This window comes from Perognathus longimembris, chromosome 3 (assembly GCF_023159225.1).
Source record: "Perognathus longimembris pacificus isolate PPM17 chromosome 3, ASM2315922v1, whole genome shotgun sequence".
Taxonomy (NCBI): domain Eukaryota; kingdom Metazoa; phylum Chordata; class Mammalia; order Rodentia; family Heteromyidae; genus Perognathus; species Perognathus longimembris.
Genome location: NC_063163.1, coordinates 76,332,705 through 76,356,024, shown reverse-complemented (window position 1 = coordinate 76,356,024; position 23,320 = coordinate 76,332,705). Strand labels below are relative to the sequence as shown.

At 55.2% G+C, this 23,320-nt stretch overlaps 2 protein-coding genes across 2 annotated transcripts; both read left to right on the top strand.

Moving 5' to 3' along the window:
- The first annotated feature begins 1,150 nt into the window (after nt 1–1,150).
- On the top strand, nt 1,151–12,039 carry Tm6sf2 (transmembrane 6 superfamily member 2). The gene is made up of 10 exons (XM_048342661.1): nt 1,151–1,419; nt 2,771–2,874; nt 3,609–3,706; nt 3,774–3,877; nt 4,218–4,300; nt 4,840–4,964; nt 6,075–6,176; nt 6,418–6,510; nt 7,052–7,171; nt 11,592–12,039. Exons 1-10 carry the CDS (start codon nt 1,322–1,324, stop codon nt 11,796–11,798), a joined length of 1,134 nt encoding a protein of 377 aa, XP_048198618.1. The 5' UTR covers nt 1,151–1,321; the 3' UTR covers nt 11,799–12,039.
- An 871-nt stretch (nt 12,040–12,910) lies between these two features.
- Nucleotides 12,911–17,724, top strand: Hapln4 (hyaluronan and proteoglycan link protein 4). The gene is made up of 5 exons (XM_048342660.1): nt 12,911–13,045; nt 14,022–14,139; nt 14,319–14,681; nt 16,402–16,731; nt 17,104–17,724. The coding sequence occupies exons 1-5, from the start codon at nt 13,043–13,045 to the stop codon at nt 17,493–17,495; spliced, it is 1,206 nt and encodes a 401-aa protein (XP_048198617.1). The 5' UTR covers nt 12,911–13,042; the 3' UTR covers nt 17,496–17,724.
- Nucleotides 17,725–23,320: the final 5,596 nt, after the last annotated feature.

Sequence of the window (23,320 nt, the reverse complement as noted above, 5' to 3'; positions counted from 1 at the left end):
CCCAGCACTGTGTCCATTGTCCATCACTGCGGGGCAGATAGCACCTCAGGGGCTGTGTGGAGCTGGGGGAAACACAAGGAGAGTCAGCTCAGCCTGGGGGAGCCAGTCTCCCTCCCCCCCCAGGGCAGGTGGCCCCAGGCAAGGTCAGCACGGGCTGCTTGGGTGACTACCTGTGGGTATTGTGTGCTGTTATTGGTGTGTGGGGTGGGGCTGCCATGTCCTCTGGCTGCCAGGCTTGTGGTCATGTGGGGGTGATGCTGCTGGGCCCAGGGTCTGTGCCTGGGGTGCTTTTACCCAAGGGCCAGCCCCACCGCAGTTTGCAGTTCAGGAAATGTGATTCATCAGGGGCCTGGTCCCAGCACTGCGTCCTCTCCATTGAGGCTCTGGAGGCATGCCAGGAAGGGCAGGACTTTACCCCCAAGTGGGGGAGGAGGATACCGATCCCCAGTGTGTGCCAATTGCGCTCAGGTCACACAGCCACCACGGGCCCCATGGCGTGGGCCAGAGAAAAGCCAGTGTCAGCACCTGGAAACTCAACATCCCTGAGGTGGGCATTGGATGAGGCCTGGAGACTCTCATAGCCCCGGCCAGCAGGCCTGAACCCACAGGAGTCCACTAGGGTAGCCAGACAACTGCACTGCCCAGCCCAAGCGGACCTCAAAGTCCACCCAGGAGCTGGGGGGAGCCACAAACCCCCTACCCACCAGGGCATGCCCCTGACACTACCACACTCAACCCACCCCCTCCAGTTCCCAGCTCCCGCAGAGTCCATACCTTAACCTGTACTTCTAGCCTAGCACCCTGCCCTAAGACCTTGTCCTGTCTCCCTGTTGCTCAGGACTCAGCATTGCCCCTGTGGGCCCCCAATCACAGCCCAGGCCCATGTCCCCACAGTCACAGCCCCCCACATCCATGTCCCTGCAGGCCCCCTACCACAACCCAGGCGTATGTCCCCGTGTGCCTTCTTCCCACACACCTCCACTGCTCACTTGGTCCTGAGGTACCTGGGGCTGAGCCCTGGGTGGAGGAAGGGGAGCAGGCCTGAGTGTAGAGAGGCCTGGGGGCCGACAGATTCCAGATTCCCTTGCAAGGCCCTGTATTCCAAGCCTTTGACAGAAAGGGAAACTGAGGCTGGACAGCCAGGGGTCCTCTGATGGCTGGGGCGGGGCCTCGCAGAGCAGTGGGATGACCTTTGTGCAGGGCGGGTCTGGCCAGCCCTGTAGCCCTGCTTGTGCCCAGATCCACCTCAGCAGCAGAGGAGCGGAGCCCGCACAGGGCCCAACCGTCCCCTTCTGGTCCTGGTGTCTGTCCTGGTGCCGCCATGGAGGTGGACGCCCTGCTGGCCAGCAGGATCTCGGTTCTGTCGCTCGCCGCCCTCCCAGTGTCCTACGCGCTCAGTCGTGTCTCGGTGATCTCACAGTGCGTGCAGGGAGGGGGTGGGGAGGGGGGACACAGGAGGCCAGCTGGGTGCCCCTTGCCTCCAACTGGATGGAAGTCCTGCTGTGGGGTTTGGAGCTGCCAAGGGGGCGCAGGCGGAAGGCTAGGGACCAGGACAAGGGATGTCCACACCCCACACTGGGCAGGGAGGTTTGGGGTACCCTCAGGGATGCATTCTGCCACCCAGGCTCAAAAGTCACCAAGAGGTCAAAGTATTGTCCCAGATAAGGTCCTGCTGACCCAGCCCTTGCCGACACCCACATGCCCTGCTCCATTGCCTGTTCAGGCTTGAAGTTTCTTCTTAATAACGTCTCCAGACTCTGTTTCCCCATCCGGCTATGACCTGTCTTATTCCTGGCTTCTGTCTCCAAATCCCAACTGGGCGGACTCAGCAGGTCCTCACACCCTGTGGGAATAACAAGGCCCTTCGGGAAAGAGTTTTTATTTCATTTTATTTTATTTTTTATTCTTTGTACCAGTCTTGAAGCTTGAACTCAGTCTGGTGCCGTCCCTTAGCATTTTTGCTTAAGACTGGCAATACCTCTTAAGCCACAGCTCCACTTCTAGCTTTTTGGTGGCTACATGGATATATGAGCCTCACAGATTTTCCTGCCAAAGCTGGCTTCAAACTGCTAACCTCAGATTTTAGCCTCCTGAGTAGCTGGGATTACAGGCATGAGCCATGGGCACCCCACTTGCCTCTGAGAGTGTACTGCCCTGGGCATTCCTTGGTTTTGGACATGTGAATTGTGTGCAGGCTTCTTGACGGTGAATGTACTGATGATGCAGAGACGGCCAAACTGCACCTCAAGGAACAGGCAAGCTCCTGAGCACAGGCCTGCAGTGTGGGGAGTTGGTTGACAGAGCTTTGCCTTGTGACTCTGGGCAGGTCTTTTACCCTCTTTGGGCCAGGTTTTCTCACCTGTGTTGGGGGTCACCCAGAAACCTGGGTTGTTATCTGCTGTCTTACCGGGTAGAGGTAGATGGGCAGGGACAGGGTGGCATGGGTGAGAGGCATTTGGACTTTAGCTGGGAAGGGCTGGGAGCCTCAGACAGGTGTGCAGAGTTGATTCTGCTGGAGCCTGACCACAGAGGGACACAGAAGAGGATGTAGGGAAAGAGGGAAGAGGGAGGAAGGAAGACAGGGAGGAGCCCCTTCCCAAAGGAGCTCTGAGTAGGAGCCTGCTGATGGAAAAAAAAAAAAATTAGGAATGGCATTAATGATGAGCTTGAGCCCCATTACCTGGCACTTCCTGAAGTCTACTGTTTCCCTGAGCAGGACTGAGGCCTAGCCTTAGGCCTGGCCACCCTGACTTGGTTTCCCTCCCCTCAGCCCCACATGCATGGCACTGATGACTGCCTTGGTCCTGGGGCTGCTCTTCATAGCCATCTACAACTTGGCCCGTGGAGAAATCGCCTATGACCCACTCTATACCGGTGAGTTCCTGGGACGTAGGGAGAGGGGGCTATCTGAATATGAGCCTTCACCCTCAGACTTGGGGACCCAGAAAGGTCTCCACTAGTTTGGGGTCCTGTGAGTGGCTCCCATTAGATTGTAGACCCCAAAGTGTAGGATACCCCCATTTGACTGGGGAACCCCCAAGAGCCTTCTCTTAAGACCTGGAGCTCCTAAGAGCAGAGGCTCTCTCCCCATCGGACTATGAGCCCCTGGAAGACTGCCTCTTCATCAGCTAGCTAGACCTTTTGAAGGCAGGGTAAGAATCGACTCCTCCAAGAAAATGGGGTGTCACCCCACCCTCCCCCAAAAGGCCTGCAGTGACAGAGCCTCCTCATGCTGAATGAAGCTGGGGTCCTGGCACCTGGGGGATAGAGACAGGAGCTGGGCCAGAACCAGCCTCTGGTCCCCTGCTCGGACAGACTGCTCTCCACAGCCCATCCCCAAAGCCCTGCCCAGCTGTAGGTACTCCTTGCCCACTCCACGCCCCGCCGACTCTGGCCTGCCCAGTCTGTGGTCCGCCCACTAAGACCACGCCCCACCAGAAGCCCCGCCCAGACTTGGACTTCAGCCTTTACCACCTAGTCCACACTCCGCCCATGACTATGCCCACAAGAAAGCCCCCGCTCAGATACAGGCTGCAGCCTTGCCACACCTAGTCCGCGCCCCGCCCATCCATTAAGCCCCGCCTTGCTGTCCCGCCCACTGCCCTCAGTGTGCGCCCTGTTCGCCTTCACCTCCGTGGTAGACCTGGTCATCGCGCTGCAGGAAGATGGCTTCCTGGCGGGCTTCATGGAGTTCTATACCCAGGAGGTAGGTGGGGGCCGGCCGGGTGTCCCAGGGCCTCGTCCCCGGATGAGCCTTGCTCTTGCCCCTGCAGGCCCAGCCCTACCTGCGCACGGCCCACGGGATTTTCATCTGCTACTGGGATGGCACCGTCCACTACCTGCTCTACCTGGCCATGGCTGCCGCCATCCGCCAAAGGTGCGGCACCCCAGGAACGGTGGGGCCTGAGGGAGGTGGGGTCCATAAGGTAGGGGCAGGTCTGGGAAGGAGCCCGTCGGGATGGCCCTGTAGCCAGGGCTGGCTAGAGAAGGTGCCCCAGGCTCTTACCAGGTGGGGGTGGCTGTCTTGTGTCCCTGTCTAGGAAACAGCATTGGGGGCTGGTTGGGGGGGGGAGTCGCAAGCATGGGTGAGCTCCAGGCCTGGGAGCAGTTCAACATAACAAAACTGGAGGGCCCAGGGTGGGCTCTGAGCCCTGGCTGGGGCTCAGAGAGTGAGATGGGGGGCAGCTCCCCTTAGTCACCCTCCCTCGCCTTCCTAGAAAACAGTTCCGGAACCTGGGACTCTACTGGCTGGGATCCTACACCATGAGCCTTCTGGTGTTCATCCCAGGAAACATCCTTGGTGAGGCCTGGCTCCAGAAGCCCCTGTGCCCTGAGGTCCCCACACTTAGGGACCGTCCAACCCCTCCCCAGAGTCTCCAGAGGCCTTTACTTCCTCTGCTTCTTCAAGACTCCATTTCCTTTTGGAGATGGGGTGCACATGAATGCCAGTCCCCTTTGGCATACTGGTCCCTGGCTCTGGGAGGGGAGGCCACCCACAATTATTTGTGCAGAAGGGGAGGTTTGAGGGTGGAAGCTGAGGACAGAATGAACTGTGTGCCAGCCTTGGGAGGCAGAGTGGGAATTCAAGCGACACATGGAGACCAGGAGGCAGGTACTCAACAAGGGAGACACCCCACAGCCTTCGCAAGGGACTGGTTGTCAGAGGGTACACTGAAGCAGACCAGTCAAGGAGCATGGGTACCACAGATAGGTATCTGTGGACACTAGGGCACCACCCAGGGTGTTGGAGCTACTACAAGGACTGTGTTTATCAATCAAGGTTTGCAGTTCCCCACCCCCAGCAAAGTGAACCCTCTTTTCCTCTGAGGGCACTCCCAGGTAAATACAGCTCAGAGGTCAGACCCACCTTCTTCCTGGCTATCCTGTACATTCTCATCCCATGCTGGGCTGGCATGAGGATCTTCAACCAACCTCCAGCACCAGCCAGCTGTCCCCCCAACATGGTGAGTACCTTGTCCTCAGGCAAGCCACCACCCCATCCTGCGTGCCTGTGATGCCAGCCCTCCGGAGGCTGAGGCAGGAGCATGGTGAGTTCCAGGCTAGCCTGGTCTGCACAGTGAGAACCTGCCTCACAAAAGAAAAGAAAGACTTGGGGCTAGGAATCAGGCTTAGTGGTAGAGTGCTTGCCTCGTATGCATGAAGCCCTGGGTTCTATTCCCCAGCATCACATATATAGAAAAAGCCAGAAGTGGTGCTGTGGCTCAAGTGGTAGAGTGCTAGCATTGAGCAAAAAGAAGCCAGGGACAGTGCTCAGGCCCTGAGTCCAAGCCCCAGGACTGGCCCCCCACCAAAAAAAAAAAGAAGAAGAAGAAGAAGAAAGAAAGACTTGGGGGAAGGGAAGAGAATGAGAAAGAAGGAGAAAAGAAATCAAAGTCTGGGTGCAGCTCAGTAGTGAGTGCTGGTCTAGGTAAACAAGGTCCGGGTTCCCATCCTATCACAAAATAATTTAAAGAGCCAGGCACTGGTGGTTCACACCTGTCATCCCAGCCTCTCAGGAGGCTGAAATCAGAGGATCGAGGTTCAAAGCCAGCCTGGGCAGGAAAGTCCATGAGGTTCTTATCTCTAATGAACGAACCACCAGAAAACCAGAAGTATCACTGTGGCTCTTGAGTACAAGAGCTCAAGGACAGCACTCAGGCCCTGAGTTCAAGCCTCATGACCAACAAGAATGAATGAATGAATAAAAATATGTATTTCTAGGCACCATTGGCTCATGCCTGTAATCCCAGCTACTCAGGAGGCTGACATCTAAGGGCCCTACTTGAAGGCCAGCCCAGGCAGGAAAGTCCATCAGACTCATCTCAGAATAAAGCCAGGTGTGCAGCTGTGTCTCACATGGTACAGTGCCAACCTTGAGTGAAAAAAAGCTAAGGGACAGTGCTCTGGTCCTGAGTTCAAGCTCCAGTACCGCCTCCCCCCACCCCAAAACAAACACCAAGGTTCTTGTGTCCTCCCTCAGGTCTCCTTGGTTGTCCTGAAGAGTGGAGGAGACGTTGCTGAGCACCTGTTGGGCTCCACACCTCTCAGGACAGCTCTGACTCTCTCCTGGGCAGGTCCAGGAATCGCAGAGGAAGCGCCTCCTGCAGCGCCCTGCTGACCTGGCCCTCCTCCTGTACCTCATCCTGGCTGCCATCTTCACCCTCTTCCGGGGCCTGGTGAGTGCACGTCGGTGAGCTGCACACAGCCTTTCCTTTCACAGAGCCTGGGAGGAAGTTCTTTATCAAATCTGGCCTGAGTTTTGTGACAAGGCCCTATTTCCTGTCCTGTTTCCTCAGTTCCTAGGTGTGTGAATCCAAAGGCAAGAGAGTAAGGCTGGGAGAGGCCCAGAGATGGGGAGCCCTGCTTGGGGGTGGGGGGAGGCTTGAGGTAGGGGATTGGTTGTTGGGTCTGCCCTAGGTGGTGCTTGACTGCCCCACGGATGCCTGCTTTGTCTACATCTACCAGTATGAGCCATACCTGCGGGACCCCGTGGCCTACCCAAAGGTGCAGGTGAGACATGCAGTGAGGGGAAGAAACAAAACAAAAAAAAAAGGGGGGGGAATCAGTGTGGGTTTCAGGTATGGCTGGATCCAGGTGCTCAGGCCACTTCTGGTCTTTAGACTCTGCTTTCCTGGCTTGGCTCCCTTTTATAGGGTTCCATCTGCCCCTACTTAGTCACTTCAGAGAATAAGAGCCCCTTTTCCTCTTTCCCCCTCCAGTGGTCAGAACCTGTCTCAGGCAGGCTCTGATTGTCCTATCCCTTGTCAATCACTATGACCTTGCAATCAGTGTGCTGATTAGCCAGATCAGGGTCACATGCTACTTTTGGAGAATAGTGGGTGGGCTCAGTGTATATTAGGGAGGCTGGGACAAAGGAAGGGTCCCTAAGGGAAACAGAGGAACCTTTGAGCAAGGCTGGGATGTGCAGGGAGCCCCATTCTGGATGTGAGGTCTGGGGTAGTCCAGATCTTCCAGGGGTTCCCAGGAGGGCTCAGGGATCTCAAGGTCAAGCTGAGTCACTGTTTATCTCAGAACTCATGCCCTCTCCTAGATGCTGGTGTACCTGTTCTACTTCCTGCCCTTCTGCATCCTGGCTGCCTATGCCCTGGTCGTCCCAGGCTGCAACTGGCTTCCTGGCTGGGCCATGGTGTTTGCTGGCGCTGTTGGCCAGGTGAGGTGGGGAGGGGCAGGGCAGGGCAGGGCAGACATGGAGCTTCTGTTTTTGCACCCAACTTGGGAAAATATTCATACAAGAATCCCCATACCAGGGCTGGAATGTGGCTTGGTGGTGGAGTGCTTTGTCTAGCATGCATGAAGCCCTGGGTTCGATTGCTCAGGACCACATACAGAGAAAAGGCTGGAAGTGGGGCACTGTGGCTCAAGTGATAGAGTGTTAGCCTTGAGCAAAAAGAAGCTCAGGGACAGTGCCCAGGCCCTGAGTTCAAGTCCCAGGATTGGCCAAAAAAACAGACACTCCAAGCCCCAGAATTCCATAGTCTGGGGTGGGGTGGAGGTGGGGCACAAATACTGGCACAGATCCCCCCAGCCCTGAGGGGGAAGAACTAGAGAGGAAGACAGATAGGCTGGGATAGCTAGACGCTGAAAACTTTGAACTATATCTTGGGGTTGGACTTAGGGCTGTTGAGAACCATGAAAGATTTTTGAGGGGTGCAGGACTCAGATCATCTGAGAGTCTCTGTTTGGGTTACTGATGGGAGAAGAGAGACCCTGGGATCAGGCCAGGGTAGTGGACCCAGGAAGGTATCTGTAAGGGCAAAAAAAATGAGCAAGATTTATGCCAGAGCAACTATGAAAAGTTGCACCCGGGTCAGAAACAAGAATATTTTGAGATTCAGGGGACTGAGGATGGGGGTCCTTTGACTCTGCCTGTTAAAAACAACACAGGAAGGCTAGCCAGGCACAGTGGCTCACTCCTGTAATCTCAGCTACTTTGGGAGGTGGAGATTTGGAGGGTTACTGTTTAAAGCCAGCCCAGACCAAAACAAACAAAACTTAACAAGAGAGTTAGGGAAGTTTGCGCTCCTGAACATTGGTTCGCTTTGTCAGCTGGGCCACAGCCCGGTAGGGTGGATCCACCCAGAACACACCTAGTTCTGGTGTAGCTCAGTACTAGAGGACTCGCTTAGAGTCCTTTCATCCCTGAGTCCCGAGAGCTCTTCGTGCACCGCCCACCTCCAGCATCTCCACTGCCAAGAAACATACTCCATTTCAGAAACATTGTTTTTTGTCCCTACAAGTGTGTATGCATAGACACATTTGTATTTTTCTTTTTTCTGGGGACTGGACTCAGAGCCTGAGCACTGTCCCTGGCTTCTTTTTGCTTAAGGCTAGCACTCTGCCACTTGAGCCACAGCGCCACTTCTGGCCTTTTCTATATATGTGGTGCTGAGGAGTCGAACCCAGGGCTTCATGTATATGAGGCGAGCACTCTTGCCACTAGGCCATATTCCCAGCCCTATATTTTTCTTAATCTTCGTCTTTTCAAGGCAGTTAAACTCTTCCCTCAACCCCTGCCTCAATTTCAAATGCACTCTTGAAAAAAAATTAGGAAACTTAATTTTAATTCTATTTATTTATTTGTTTATTTTTATTTTATTTTATTTATTTATTTTGTCGGCTGTGGGCACTTGAACTCAGGGTTCCAGCAGGGCGCTGTCCCTGAGCTTTTTTGCTCAAGGCTAGTGCTCTACCACTTGAAGCAACAGCTCTGCTTCAGGTTTTCTGGGGGCTAATTGGAGGTAAGAGTCTCGTGGCCTTTTCTGCCCAGGCTGGCTTCAAACCATGATCTTCAGATCTCAGCCTCCTGAGTAGCTAGGAGTACAGGCTTGAGCTACCAGTACCCAGCAGGAAATTTTAGACAGGAGTGGTTTCTACACTCAGCTTCCAGAATCATTCCCATTTGTTTTTCCATAGCCTCAATTTTCACATCTGTGAAATGGAATTAATATATTTTTAGGCTATCTTAGGCATTTTGTTATAGTAATAGAAATCTAACCCAGCAAGTCATCTGATTAGAAACCAAATGTGGGTATTCTTTCACTCAGCAAGTTTCTTGCTATATACACCTGACAGTATAGGTCCATCAAAGACACACAGCAAGGTGGTGGGCCGGGGGGGTTAGGAGACTCTGACTGGCGTTAGGTCAAGAAGGTTCTTTGGTCAGTACAAAAAATAATGAGACACTTCTTTTTTTTTTTTTTTTTGGCCAGTCCTGGGGCTTGGACTCAGGGCCTGAGCACTGTTCCTGGCTTCTTTGTGCTCAAGGCTAGCACTCTGCCACTTGAGCCACAGTGCCACTTCTGGCCATTTTCTGTATATGTGGTGCTGGGGAATTGAACCCAGGGCCTCATGTATACAAGGCAAGCACTCTTGCCACTAAGCCATATCCCCAGCCCATGAGACACTTCTTTTTTTTTTCTTTTTTAAGAGATTGTACTTGTAGTTTATTGTATCACTACTCACAATAGCCAATATACAGAATTAATCTAGATATCCATCAGCAGATGATGGATAAAACGTGGCATATATATATACGTATGTGTGTGTGTGTGTGTATATATATATATATATATATATATATATATATATATATATATATATGCCAGAAGTATTCAGACATTAAAAGAATGAAATCTAGCCAGGCACAGGTGGCTCCTGCCTCTAATCCTAGCTACTCAGGAGGCTGAGATCTGAGGGAAGTCAGTGTTAGCCCCTATCTGCAAAACACACTAAAAGCAAGCAGAATGACTAGGGGTGTGACTCAAGTACTCATTCCTCAGTACTGTAAAAATAATGTAAAAAAAAAAAAAAAAAAGAATGCATCCTAAATGATACCACTGGGAAAAGACTCTTGGAAGCTCATACCTAGTCTTCTCTGAGCTTTGTTCCATGATCTTTTTTCCTTTAGAAGTCTTTTTTTTCTTCTGTACTGAGACACAGGTTCAGCACAGGGTCTTGTGCTTTCACTCAGCTATTTCCTCTGTCACAGCTGGTGCTTGATCATTTGAAACACACCTCTACTTCTGACTTTTTTTGCTGTTTGTTTGGAGATAAGAGTCTCTCAGATTTGTCTGCCCAGGCTGGCTCTGAACCTCCATTTTCAGTAGCTCCTGAGTAGCTCAGATTGATTATAGGCCTGAAGCACAAGTGTGTAACTTCCCATTAGGGATTTTGCTTGGAATTCTTTTGCTGTAACCTTAACTATGGGTACATCTGTCTTTAAAAAAATACGTGTGTGTGTGTATGTGCACTTTGTTTGCTTTTGGTTTGTACATATAAATATACACATAGATATGGTTTTTACTTATTTAGATAACAAGATTACATTTTTTTCTCTTTCTAAACTGTTTTCAAATGCTCCCTTTTCTTGCTATTTCAAAGGTACATGAGTTTTGTCTAATTTTTCCTTTAGGTATCGTTACTTTCTGTTCTGTTCTATCTCTTCCTGCCTCTGCTTGCTTTGTTTTGTGTGTGTGTGTGTGTGTGTGTGTGTGTGTGTGTGTGTGTGTGTGTGTAGGGGTGCTAACTGAGCTTTTGTGCTCAAGGCTAGTGCTTCACCATTGGAGATGGTTTTCTGGTGGGTAATTAGAGATAAGAATCTCACAGAATTTCCTGCCTAGGATAGCTTTGAACCCCAATCCTCAGGTCCCAACCTCCTGAGTAGCTAGGTTTACAGGCATTAGCCCCACAGGTGCCTAGCCTTCTTAATTGTTTCTTGATATCTCATTGTATCTCAAAGTTTTTTTTGTCACTATTTGTCTTATTTGCTTCTGGATACCTTGTTTATGTTTCAGAGTTTTAGTCACTATTTGTTGAGAAATGACTATTGAGGGGTTGACTTCAAATGCTTTGCAGATGGTGAGATTATGTGTGATTTTTTTTCTTTTCTTTTGCCAGTCCTGGGGTTTGGACTTGGCCTGAGCACTGTCCCTGGCTTCTTTTTGCTCCAGGCTAGCACTCTACCTCTTGAGCCACAGTGCCACTTCCAGCCTTTTCTGTTTATGTGGTGCTGAGGAATTGAACCCAGGGCTTTGTGCATGCTAGGCAAGCACTCTATCGCTAAGCCACATTGCCACCCTATTATGTGTGATTTTAATTTTTGCCATGAGACACTTCTTGACTTCAAGAAATGAGGCCCAGAATTACTGAAATTTATTGATTCTGAGTTATTGATTTTTTTCCTCTGTGTTAAGCATTCTAAATAATAGCTTCTGGAGAAAAGAAACACACCAATAAAATTTCAACTTTAGAAATGCTAAAAGATTTTAAATATGCCTTACACTCAAGGGAATACATAAAAACAAACAAACAAAAAAACAAGACCCCATCTCAACCAAATAAGCCAGAGAGTGACAGTTCACCCGGGCAATCTCTGCTAGATAAGTAGAAAGATCACTGTCCAGACTGGACTAGCCAGGCCCCCAAATAATTAATAGTAATAGTAATAAACTAAAGCAAACATGGCTGGGTGCAAGGCTCAAGCGATGGTGTGCGGGACTAGCAAGTGTGAAGCGAGGGCCACCCCTTGCCATGTCTGGCCACTGATGTCTGCCGGGATGTTTGGCCACCAGGCACAATTCTCACACGTGGGCGCATCCATGCATCAACGCACAGCCTTCACCTACCGTGTGCCGGAGGACACCACAACCTGCTTCTTCCTCTGCAACCTCCTGTTTGCACTGGGTCCACACTTGCTGGCCTACCGCTGCCTGTGCCAGCCTGCCTTCTTCCTGCCGGCACTGCCCACGAGGGCCCCGGACTCCAAGAAGCAGCAGTGAGGATGGCCACTGGAGCTCCCTCACCACTTGGCCCCCCAAAACCTAGCAGCAGGAGGGTTGCCTCAGGGTGTTCCTGCCTCACTGTGTGGTTCCAGGCCTGCAGGTGACATGGACACCCACAGAGAGCTTTGCTCAACAGTCACCTCAAAGACTGGCTGTCACCCCCAAGGCTGCTGAAGACCCTTCTGAGCTCATCGTACCCCAGAGATCTTTGTAATAAAACCTTTTTTGGTATCTTAAATGTCATTGTGCAAGTACTTGAGGGTGTCACAGGGTAAGGCCTTCACTTTGCCCCTCCCCCCCCCATGTCAGGGGGGAGAAACTGAGTCACAAAAGGGCCACATCCCTGCCCTTTCTGAAGGTCTGGGAAAGCCAGTGAGTGTACTAGTGGCTCATACCTGTCATCCCCAAACTACTTTGGAAGGCTGAGAATAGGAGGACAGAGGCAGAAAAGTCCCGAGACACTACCCGGCACCCGCCTGTCAAGCCCTAGCACCACCACCAAAAAACTCTGAAGTGCTCTGTCAATAAAGTAAAGAGTCATTAATAGTGTTGGTGTGGCACAATAATTCACCTGTCACATACTATGCCAAGGCTGGGAGCTTGCTGGATCTCAACCCATGTTCCAGATAGGAACATTGAGGCTGCAGGAGGTACCAACCCATCATGCCACCCGGGGCAGCTGAGCTGGGTCTGATCGCGTAGTCCAGCTTGGGCTGTTTTAGGGGAAACAGGCAGGTAACTAGTAGAGGGTAAGTTTCCCCTTTCTCCTGGTTCCTACTTTGAAATTGGGTGGAGGACCCAGGCAGGTGTAAGGATGGCTGGGTCCCTGGGGGCCAGGGCTCCCTACTCCTGGGCCACCCAGCATGCCTGGGGTTCCTACCGCAGGTTAGGCCAGGTACCCTGTCCCCACGACCGCTGGCCTCAGCCTCCTGGGTGCTTTTAAAATCAACAACCGAGTCCCAGAGAGGCTCCTGGGGGCCCAATGTCACCCCGCATCGCGCCGGGGACTTTTTGTCTGCCTCCTGTGCCAGGCTGCCTGCCGCTGCCCCTTTAAGCCCCCCCACCCCCACCCCGCCGCCGCTCCTCCCCTTGCAGGCAGACGCCGGGATTGCGCCACCACCGCAGCCCGAGCAGCAGCCCAGAGCCGCCGCGGGGACGCCCGGGACGCCCGGCTGCGCGGTGCGGGGACGGCACGGTGCGCGGGCCCGCGGGGACGGTGGGGACGGCAGCGGGCTGGCAGGATGGTGAGTGCGCGCGAAGTCCCCTTGCCTCCTCTCCGCACCCCAGGCTCCCCGACCCGGCCCCGCATCGCCGCCTCCATCACCTCCGCAGCAACTTTCTGTCCCCGCTGTGTTCTCGCTCTCCTGTCCCTCCTGCCACTTCCCCATCCCATCCCTCGTCCCGGCCTGTCCCCGTCCGGTTCCCGCCTGTTCCCCGGCACCCCGAACCCCTCCCCACAACTCCGGTCCCTGCGCCCCGTCTCCGCGCCCCGTCCCCACGCCCCTCCCCAGTCCCTGTGCCCCGGTCCCCGCGCCCCTCCCCAGTCCCCGGGTCCCTCCCCGGACCCCTCGACCCTCCTCGGGCCCCCCGCCCCTCCCTGGACCTCCCGTCCCTCCCCGGGCCCGCGTCCCTCCCCGGGCCGAGCGGCCCGCTTTGCTGCAGTCTCCTGGTGTGCGGTAACCTTGCGCAGCGCCTCCCCTCCCCCTCCGGGGCCGGAGGGGACGCCTGGGCCAGTCCTGCATGGGGCCGGGGAAGGCAAGAGGGGCCCAATTCAGCGTGGGGCCGGGGACAGCAGCAGGGGGACAGCTCCAGGCCCGCGTGGGGCTGGGGACCGCAGGACCTGGGGCTCCGATCCCCATGTGGGAGGAAAAGTCCACGTGGGGGCGGGGCTGCCAGGGACGAGGCTTAGACCTGAGTGGGGCGTGGCCTCCAGGAGGCAGGGCTTCTACCTGAGTGGGGCTTAATGTCCAGGAGGCCTGGCTTCGCGCAGAGGGTGTGGCCTCCAGGAGGCGGTCTCCTAACGGAGTGGGACATACTCTCCAGGGGAGGAGCCTCGTATTCTGAGGGCGGGGCTTCTACCTGAGGGCGTGGCATCTAGCTGGAAGGGCTCTGAGCCTCTCCCCCCAGAGAAGGGGTGGACACAGCTGGGCCGGGGATTACTGGGTGAGTGGGCTGGCGACTGCAGCCTCCCCTCGAGCACGCATCCCCCTGTGCCCGCAGGTGTGCGCTCGGGCAGCGCTGGGCCCCAGCGTGCTCTGGACGGCGGCATGGGGCCTCCTCCTGCTTACAGCCCCGGCGTGGACGCAGCGCGGCCGGAAGAAGGTCGTTCACGTCCTCGGTGAGTGGCCTCCGTGTGGGGTCGGGCCCCCGAGCGGAGATCCAGTGACCACTCCAAGTGGCCGCCCCTTCCCTGAGCCCCAATCCTCCTATCCCTGACCCCTGCCCGAGTCCTCCTGTGCCCTCCAGAACCCTGCCTGCTCTATGTCCCCTCTGAGTTCTGCTTGATTTGCCCCGCAGAGGGCGAGTCGGGGTCGGTGGTGGTGCAGACAGCGCCTGGGCAGGTGGTAAGCCACCGGGGTGGCACCATCGTCCTGCCCTGTCGCTACCACTACGAGGCCGCCACGGATGACCACGACGGCGTGCGCCTCAAGTGGACCAAGGTGGTGGACCCGCTGGCCTTCACCGACGTCTTCGTGGCCCTGGGCCCGCAGCACAGGGCATTTGGCAGCTACCGCGGGCGGGCGGAGCTGCAGAATGATGGGCCTGGGGATGCGTCCCTGGTACTGCGCAATGTCACCCTGCAGGACTACGGGCGCTACGAGTGCGAGGTCACCAACGAGCTGGAAGATGACGCAGGCATGGTCAAGCTGGACCTGGAAGGTGACCAGCTCATGGGGTTCACTTCTCAGGGAGAAAGGGGGTCCACAAGGGACCAGATTGAGATGACTTCAGAAATACTTTGTTGGGGCAGCTCAGTAACTTTGGCAGTGTCTGAAGACATTTTAGGTTCTTGTGCTTGTTCAGGGGGCTGTCCTGGCAGCTAGTGGGAGTGAGGACAGAGGTGCAGCTCAACACCCTACAAAACACAAACAAAATAAGCTCCCCCTCCAGAAAAGTGATACTGTCCAAAAATTTAAGTAGGGCAGGATTCAGAGACAGCGAGATCCAGATGTTTGGACCATGTCAGGAATGCGTCCTTCATCTCTGCTTCCTGGCTGGGCTATTTCAGACATTACCCTGTATAGATTCACCAAATAGTCAGGCTTCCAGTTTACCTTGCAAACTGATTTCTCTCAGAAGCTGGCAACTCTACCATCTTGAGTCCCAGGGTTGTCTCTCACTAGACCAGCTCAAGTCACATGCTTGTGTGTGAGCCAATCACAGAGGCTAAGAAATGGGCTTCTCTGATTGGCTGACCACAAGACTGAGAGGCAGAATTTCCCTTTTTCTTTCTAAATAATCACTTATTTATTGTCAAACTGATGTACAGAGGGGCTACCGTTTCAGATGTAAGGCAGTGGATACATTTCTTGTACAATTTGTGAGGCAGAGTTTCTATCTGAAGATTTCCCATAGTCTGACAGTAACCACAGCAAACTCCCTTCCTTTTTCTTTCCTTTTTTGTTGCCAGTCCTGAAGCTTGAATTCAGAGCCTGGGCACTGTCCTTGAGCTTTTTTGTTCAAAGCTAGCACTCTACCTCTTGAGCCACAGCGCCACTTCTGGCTTTTTTTTTTTTTTTTTCTGTTTATGTAGTGCTGAGGAATCGAGCCCAGGGCTTCATGCATGCTAGGCAAGTGTTCTACTGCTAAACCACATTCCCAGCCCAGTGGTCTTTGTGTGCCAGCCACTCAGTTCATTTAGTCTTCCCCAACCCCAAGGAAAGACAGCTCTTAGCCGGCAGATGGCGAAGTGACCCTGGGACATTGGGCTTTGCTAATGAAAGGCAGAGCAGGCTCTGGGTCCTCGCCCTTGCCCTGTGGGCCTCCTTTCTGGGCCTGCTGAGAACATCCAAGCTCTGCTCTCTTCTTAAATGCATACCCAGCTCCTTGGTTCCTGGATGGAACGAGTTCAGGGAGGGATGAATTCAGCCATAAGAGCTAAAGGTGGGCAGAGGAACCGGCGGGCACCGCCTTGAACAGTATTGACGGATCCAAGGGGTCTTCACCCTGTGGCCAACCTTTTCGAGAACTGTCTGGGGGAGTCCTGTTCTGGACACAGATGTTCCTTACTCCGTGGGCTTTAGCAGTGGACCAACGGGAGGGACTGAATGCAGGTGGAGTGTCAGGGATATTCAGGACTGAATGGAGGAGAGGTCAGGAATTGAGTTCTGAAGGACCAACAGAAATTTGACAGATGGGAAAGGGCAGAAAGAAGATGCACATAGGTCTCCACCGGTGGAAGGGTAGACATCAAAGGTAGACATAAGTATGTTTACAGAGACCTCAAGCTAAAGACAAAAGAAGCCTTAATGGGTGTGAAATGCATGGTCAGGCCTGAGGCCAGGGAGAGGGATGGACCGAATGTCCAGTTTGGATGGTCATGAGGTGACCCACATGTGAGATGGATGAAGCTGACGGGCCCCCGCGCACTTTCCACCAGGCGTGGTCTTCCCCTACCACCCCCGTGGAGGCCGCTACAAGCTGACCTTCGCCGAGGCGCAGCACGCATGCGCCGAGCAAGATGGCATCCTGGCGTCCGCCGAGCAGCTGCACGCGGCCTGGCGCGACGGCCTGGACTGGTGCAACGCGGGCTGGCTGCGTGACGGCTCCGTGCAGTACCCGGTGAGCCAGCCCCGAGAGCCCTGCGGAGGCCTGGGCGGGGGCAGCCCGGGAGCCGGGGGCGGCGCTAACGGAGGCGTTCGGAACTACGGATATCGCCACAACGCAGAGGAGCGATACGATGCCTTCTGCTTCACGTCCAACCTCCCGGGTAGGTAGGCTCCGCCCTCGACTGTGTAGGCCCCGCCCCCAGGTGAAAGATCCACCTGAGAAGGAGGCTCCGCCTCTGAGCGCGCAGGCCCCGCCCCCGGAGGAAGCTCCACCTATGGAAGGGAAGCCCCGCCCCCCGAGAAAGACCACGCCCCTACGATGAAGGCCCCCCCCCCTCACCTCCGCCCCACACTAGCCCTTGGCTGTGGGCACACGGAACCTCAGGGCCTAGGACTGGTTCTGCTCTCCTGAGTGGAAGAGCTCCTGGACCCTCACCCCGAGGATCCTGCGATGCGGGGGGGCCAGGAGTTCTGAGTCCCAAGGCCCAGTCCTCGGCAGCGCTCTGACGCCCATCCCTACGGCACCCCCGCAGGCCGCGTGTTCTTCCTGAAGCCCCTGCGGCCCGTGCCCTTCGCAGGGGCGGCGCGCGCATGCGCGGCGCGAGGCGCGGCGGTGGCCAAGGTCGGACAGCTGTTCGCCGCGTGGAAGCTGCAGCTGCTGGACCGCTGCACAGCGGGGTGGCTGGCGGACGGCAGCGCGCGCTACCCCATCGTGAACCCGCGCACGCGCTGTGGGGGCCTCCGGCCCGGCGTGCGCAGCCTCGGCTTCCCCGACGCCTCCCGACGCCTCTTCGGGGTCTACTGCTACCGCGCGCCCGGCACACCCGACCCCGCGCCCGGTGGCTGGGGTTGGGGCTGGGCCGGCGGCGGTGGCTGGGCGGGAGGCGCGCGCGACCCTGCGGCCTGGACCCCGCTGCGCGTCTAGGATCCAGGCGTATGGCCAGCTGGGAGAGGGTCCTGCGGTCCCCAGGAGATGGACCACGCCCCTCTGGGGTCCTCGGACACTGGACATGCCCCTGGCTGTGCCCTGCAAGCTGACCAGTCCTCAAGTGGTCCCTGTACTGTACGGCTCACGCCCATTGAAGGCTCCTAGAGACTGGCCACACCCCTGAGGCCACCTAGAAGTCTCACGCCCCTTGAGGTTTCCCGGAGGCGGCTGTGTCCCCTGACGTATCCTGGAGGCTGGGCACGCCCCTGAGGTCTCCTGGAGGTTCAACCCCGCCCCTGAGGCCTCCTGGAGGTTCGCTCTGCCCCCAATGCCTTCTGGAGCTCGGCCACGCCCAGCTCTTTGGATATTGGATTTCCAGGCTTCTCTGGGAGAGCCATGCCCCCCAGAAAGCTAGGAGATCCCCGAGATCCCCCAAAGACTGGCCACCCATTTCAGCCTCCCGAAAAGGCAGGCTGCCCCCCTGTCACCTGGAGGCTGGATCCCCGCATTGGTCTGGAGGCTGACCACACCCACCCACACCCTTACATTTCTCTGAAGACTGGAAACTTCTTGGGTTACCTGCACCCCAAGTCCTCCCCATCACCTGGCGACAAAACAAACCTCAGGACTTCCCCAAACGACCTCACCCACGGGCACGGGCACGTGGAGGCGGCTCAGGGTTCTCCCCCCTCCCCCCCAGCGGTTTCCAGGGTAACGGGCTGTTCCCCCTTCCTCCCCCGCGCTGTGGGGAGGACAGCCCCCTCCCCTATGGGCTGTCACCAAAGAGCTCCCGCCCTGGCCATCTATGCGCTGGTCACCTGAGACCCGCTGACCCCAGCCCACCTGCTTCACCCTTCTCCCCTCCTCAGCTCCCCCACGGACTCACCCTCCTCCTTGGGAACCATGGAGACCACACCTCCCCCCTCCCCGTCTCCAGACCGTCACCCCAAGACCTGCAGCTCCACTTGGGCAGTCCCCGCCGCCCTGGAGTCCGCCCGTCCCCCGCTTGTACCCAGGGTGCCCCAACTTCCGGCTCTCTGCTGTCACCGTGCAAAGTGGGTCACTGCGTTCCCCGTGCCCCCCAGCCCGACCCCCGGGCGGCTGGTGCCCCGCAGCCGTTACCATGGAGACCAGACCTTGTCCACAGGGACAGCACCTGTCCCCCTGGCGTCCCTTGACAGGGGCCGCCACGCTGTCGCCGTGGAGACGCAGTTCCCATGACAACCCGCCTCCCGGCTCAGGAATGGCAGCCCCCTCCCGTGTCAGCCCCTTCACCTGCTGGGCCCAGACCCAGACACGCCCCCAGAATCCTCTGGAGTCCCGGGGCGGCTGCCCCCCCATAGGCCAGGCAGCCCAGCACGGCTCTCCTAGCTCTGCCCAGGCATCTTTCCTGCTGCACTGCACACCAGCACACCGAGGCCGGGTGTGCGAGCATGCCCGGCCGCTCTCTGCTGCAAGCACCGAGCTCTGGCTTTGTTTTCTGATACCCCCCACCCCCCTCACCACACACACTCTCCCGGATCCCTGCCTGCACTGCCCTCCCCCAGAGGGGCCTTCCCGGCCCAGTGTGGCAAGCCAGCTCCTGGAGGCCTTCACAGACAAGGCCGCCCAGTTGTGGGGAACCCCAGCTCTGAGGTCCTGCCTGGAGCAGCTGGGGGACTCTCCCTAGGGTGCTCCTTCCTGTCACCTCTGCCTCTGGGAAGCCCACCTCTGAGCTTTGAAACTGGGTGTGAACTTGGGTTGGAATCTGACCTCTGGCTTTTGGTTCACCAACGCACAAAAACTCCTGTGCACCCCCTTTTCTTCTCTGTAACAGGGCAGATCTGCGATGTCCCCAGAAGGGCAGTGTGAATAGCCAGGGTTCAATAAACCTTTGTTTTCATGAATGAGAAATCAAGGCAGCCTGTGCTGTGGTTCCTTCCGAGCCCCTGGCTGGGGGATCCATGGGGCTGCTTGGGTTTGGAAGCTGGGATCCCATGGGGAGACCTCTCCCTCAGTTCCCTTCTCCCCTCCCCCCTGGAGACTTCTTTCCCCTGGGGGTCTCCTCCTGAGGTCATAAAATGAGGCACACCCAGGGCAGTAAGGTTGAAGATTTTCCCAGGCAGGAGAGAAAGGGTGCCCAGTGCTGGGGGAGAAGGGCGGGGAATTTTGAGAGTTCGTTATAAGCCAAAAAGGAAACGTCCTGATTTGGTTTCTCCAATGGGGTTTGTCTTGAGGATACCTGTAAGGTCCACCCTGGGAAGGCTCCAGGCAAATGCCCCCACCTGTCTAAAGCCTCCACCCAGTACCTACATTACCTAGGTAAGTGGCATACCTAGAAGCAGCCACCTCCCTTCACCTGGCCACACCTCCCCACCCCTGCCCTAGATAAGGCAGGGCGGGGCAGGGGTCACCCCTTCTCTCCAGCCACATGTCATCTCGGCCACAGACCAGCAGTTCAGGAATAAATTTTTCTTTCCTGCCTGAATGTCACGTGGCGTTCTCTTTTATGGGCTACGTACTTTGATCATTCCCATTGGGCTCTTCCCTGGGCATGGCTGTTGCTCCAACTAGAAAGTCATTATCTAAGTGGTGGGCATCTTTGGCCTGTGCCTGGGCGGCAGTCCACACCCTTTACTTTTCCTCGGGTGAGTGAAGCTGTTCTATGGTCTCTCTGTTGCTCTCTCTTTCCAGAAGTGGTACCACACTACAGAACTTCTCAGGCCCAGGGCCTGGTTGCCTCCAAAGCAGAAGACACTGCTTCTATCCAATAAGTTCTCATTCACTCACCAAATGTATTTCCTTCTATGCTTCTAATGGGGTGCTGGCAAGTCACCCCTGAAGCAGGAAACCCATTTGGAATGCCTTCTGTACTCATTGAATGTCTTGTTCCTTAAAGACTGCATCAACCGAAAACACCTAATTTATTATTGCACTGAAGTCTGGCCGCAGTACCAATTTGACAATGGCCCCCAATACTCCAAAGATGGGACTTTAGATTATGTCATTCTCAGATTTACACAGTTTTTGCCACGCATTGGTAAATGGTCAGAAGTCGTCCATATTCAGGCTTTCTTTGCTCTCAGGAATAACCCAGCTCTCTGCCAATCATGCCCAGCTTTTCCCATTCTCCTGGAATGTGGACACCCCATTTCTGAGAGCTCCAAGACCCCTCCAGAGCCTGATGTGGCTGAACCCCTTTCTGACCCCCAGTCACACACACATGTGGGAACCTAGGGCCCAGGGACTCTAGATGCCTTCAAAGGGAGATTTTGGGGTGTGGGTGGCACTACCCTCTAAGGTAAAAACTCCTAGCCAGGTCCTTGGGCTACAACTTCCAGGTTTCACCTTGCATTTGTACATTTCAGAAGGGTTATCTCCACCCCTTGAGCTTAGCCAATGACTGCCATGGCCCATCTCCATGGGCAACTCTGGTTGGTCCATGCCTGTGGGTGTGGGCCCATGCCAACCAAGGAGGCTGCATCCCTGGATTCCAGTGAACCCACATTGGGCGAAGGACTTCCTTCCAGGGGGGCGGCCATGCTGTTGATGCAGGTCCCTGAGGTCTGAGAAGTGCTAGATGATAATTACAGGAATCAAACCTTTCCTGAAGCCAGATTTCCAGAGGAAACTTCACTCCCCCTCTCCTGGCCTCCACTATCTGCTTCTCCTTCCAGAGGCATGTCAAGTTTCTCACACTTTCTTCTAGAGGCATCCGCTTGCATACTTGACAACCCACTTTCTCCTAGTGTACAACGCACACAGACCCACCACCTTAGTGAATGAATGAATGACATGACATGAAAGCCACGAGAGGTGAGCTTGGGCAAAGAGGAACAGTTAAAAAAAATTTATTAAAATGTCCAACAAGTCCATCAACGCATCCACAGTATCAGAGTCTGCAGGCCTGTGGGCACGTCAGCAGAACCCACAGCTGCTCACATGCACGCTCACACACACACAGGAGGGAGGGCACACGCAGGCACACACGCACCTTGGGAGGGAAAGAGCAAAAGACCGAAAAAACCCACTCCAGGAAAGATGGGGAGGTGAAGGAGGAAGGGTAAGGGTGGGAGGCCAGGGCAGGGAGTGCCCAGCAAGGCCCCAAACGATTGGTACCCCCAGCTCCAAGCCATGGTAGAGCATGGATGAGTTATGGTCTTTGTTCTTTTCAACCTAGAAGCCTTAGGCCTACATCCAGGGCCTCCCGAGTGCTAAGGACCAGGGCCGAGTATGCCATTAGCACCTATTAGTTAATTCCTAACTCTGCCTGTGTGCCTGAGAGATGATGATGGTGATGATGTTTTTGGTTTCTGCCTGAAATACAGAGCAGGACACAGGAAGGAGGAGGAGGAGAAGGAGGAGGAGGAAGAGGAGGAGGAGGAGGAGGAGGAGGAGGAGGAGGAGGAGGAGGAGGAGGAGGAGGAGGAGGAGGAGGAGGAGGAGGAAGGGGAAGGGGAAGGGGAAGGAGGAGGATTCGATCCTCTCTCTACTCTTGGCCGTGAAATAATTGGGGAAAAAAAGGGCTACAAAATGGTTTATGAGTCACAGGGCCATTGAGAAGGTTCAAGGGGATGGTGAATGCTTAGCTTGGTTCTCACTGTGATTTTCTTTTTGTCATGTGTGACTCTGACTTCACAGCAGGGGTCTAGGCTCAGTTAACATTTCTCTGTATACTGATCCCCTACCCATGCATTGGCTTGTGTTGCCTTCCTGCAGAGGTCCTTTTATCACTGTTTCTTTTTTTTAATTTGCCAGTCCTGGGGCTTGAGCTCAGGGTGTGGGCACTGTCCCTAAATTCCTTTTTCTCAAGGCTAGCACTCTACCAGTTGAGCCACAGTGCCACTTTCAGCTTTCTCTGTGTATGTGGTACTGAGGAATCGAATCCAGAGCTTCATGCATGCTAGGCAAGCACTCTACCACTAGGCCACACTCCTGACCCTTATAACTGTTTCTTAAAAAAAAAAAAAGTTGTTTATTTGTGGTTCTGGGATGCACACAGTGCCTTGGGCAGGCTGCTGGGTGAGGAAGCACTCACCACTGACCAGCCTACCCGTGGGTGTGAGGTGGCCAAAAACCTCAGATTTCACCCAGAGTGGAAGGAGTGGGAGCAGACAGCAGACTTGGAAGAAAAACTCCGTGTCTTCCCCCCACCCCCCCGCAAGGGATCCAAGAGGTGGGTGCTAGGGTCTGGCTCAGAGATGAGAAAGTTCTTTCCCATTAAAAAAAATTGTACAACTATGTGTGTGTGTGTGTGCACACACGTGTGCATGTGTTAGTATTAATGCTGCGCATTTCCCTACACCATGACAGCTAATAGCCACCAGCACGTCGCGTGTTCTGGCCCCCCAGCTGGGATGGGATCATGGGGAGAGGGGAGAAGGGGTGGCAGGATACACGGTTGTGGTCTAGAAAACTTGGTACCTCCTTGAAAGTTTAGAAAAGAGGTTCTTCGTTTCCCTGAGAGATGGAGGGGGAGCAACCTGGCTCGTGGAACCCCCAAAACTTCTCTCCTCTGCATGTGTGAGGCCTGTCACATAGGCGAGAGAGGAGGGGGGATCACCAGACCTCAGGACCAGATGTCACCCAGGTGGGTGCTGTACAACTAAACTTCAACTCCACATGGCACTGTGCACCAAGCACCCAGTCTGAACTCGGGGCTGAAGTTCAGGCCAGAGGAAACACCACCACCCAATCCAAGCACTTGGATTTTGGCACCATCTTCTACTCCAGGGAGAAGCAAAGGCTTCATCCTGGACCAAGGACATAAAAAGGGTTTACTGAGCCTGAATCCCCACTGTACAAAACGATTCCTTCACATGAACCCAAATGTAGACTCATCC

Bases quoted from the DNA above. Each gene is read 5' to 3' on its own strand.
- Hapln4 (XM_048342660.1), top strand. The intron at 14,140-14,318 runs GTGAGTGGCCTC...TTTGCCCCGCAG, and splicing joins GAAGGTCGTTCACGTCCTCG to AGGGCGAGTCGGGGTCGGTG. The intron at 16,732-17,103 runs GTAGGTAGGCTC...GCACCCCCGCAG, and splicing joins CTTCACGTCCAACCTCCCGG to GCCGCGTGTTCTTCCTGAAG.
- Tm6sf2 (XM_048342661.1), top strand. From the start codon at position 1,322: ATGGAGGTGGACGCCCTGCTGGCCAGCAGGATCTCGGTTCTGTCGCTC. The intron at 6,177-6,417 runs GTGAGTGCACGT...GGTCTGCCCTAG, and splicing joins TCACCCTCTTCCGGGGCCTG to GTGGTGCTTGACTGCCCCAC. The intron at 7,172-11,591 runs GTGAGGTGGGGA...TTTGGCCACCAG, and splicing joins TTGCTGGCGCTGTTGGCCAG to GCACAATTCTCACACGTGGG.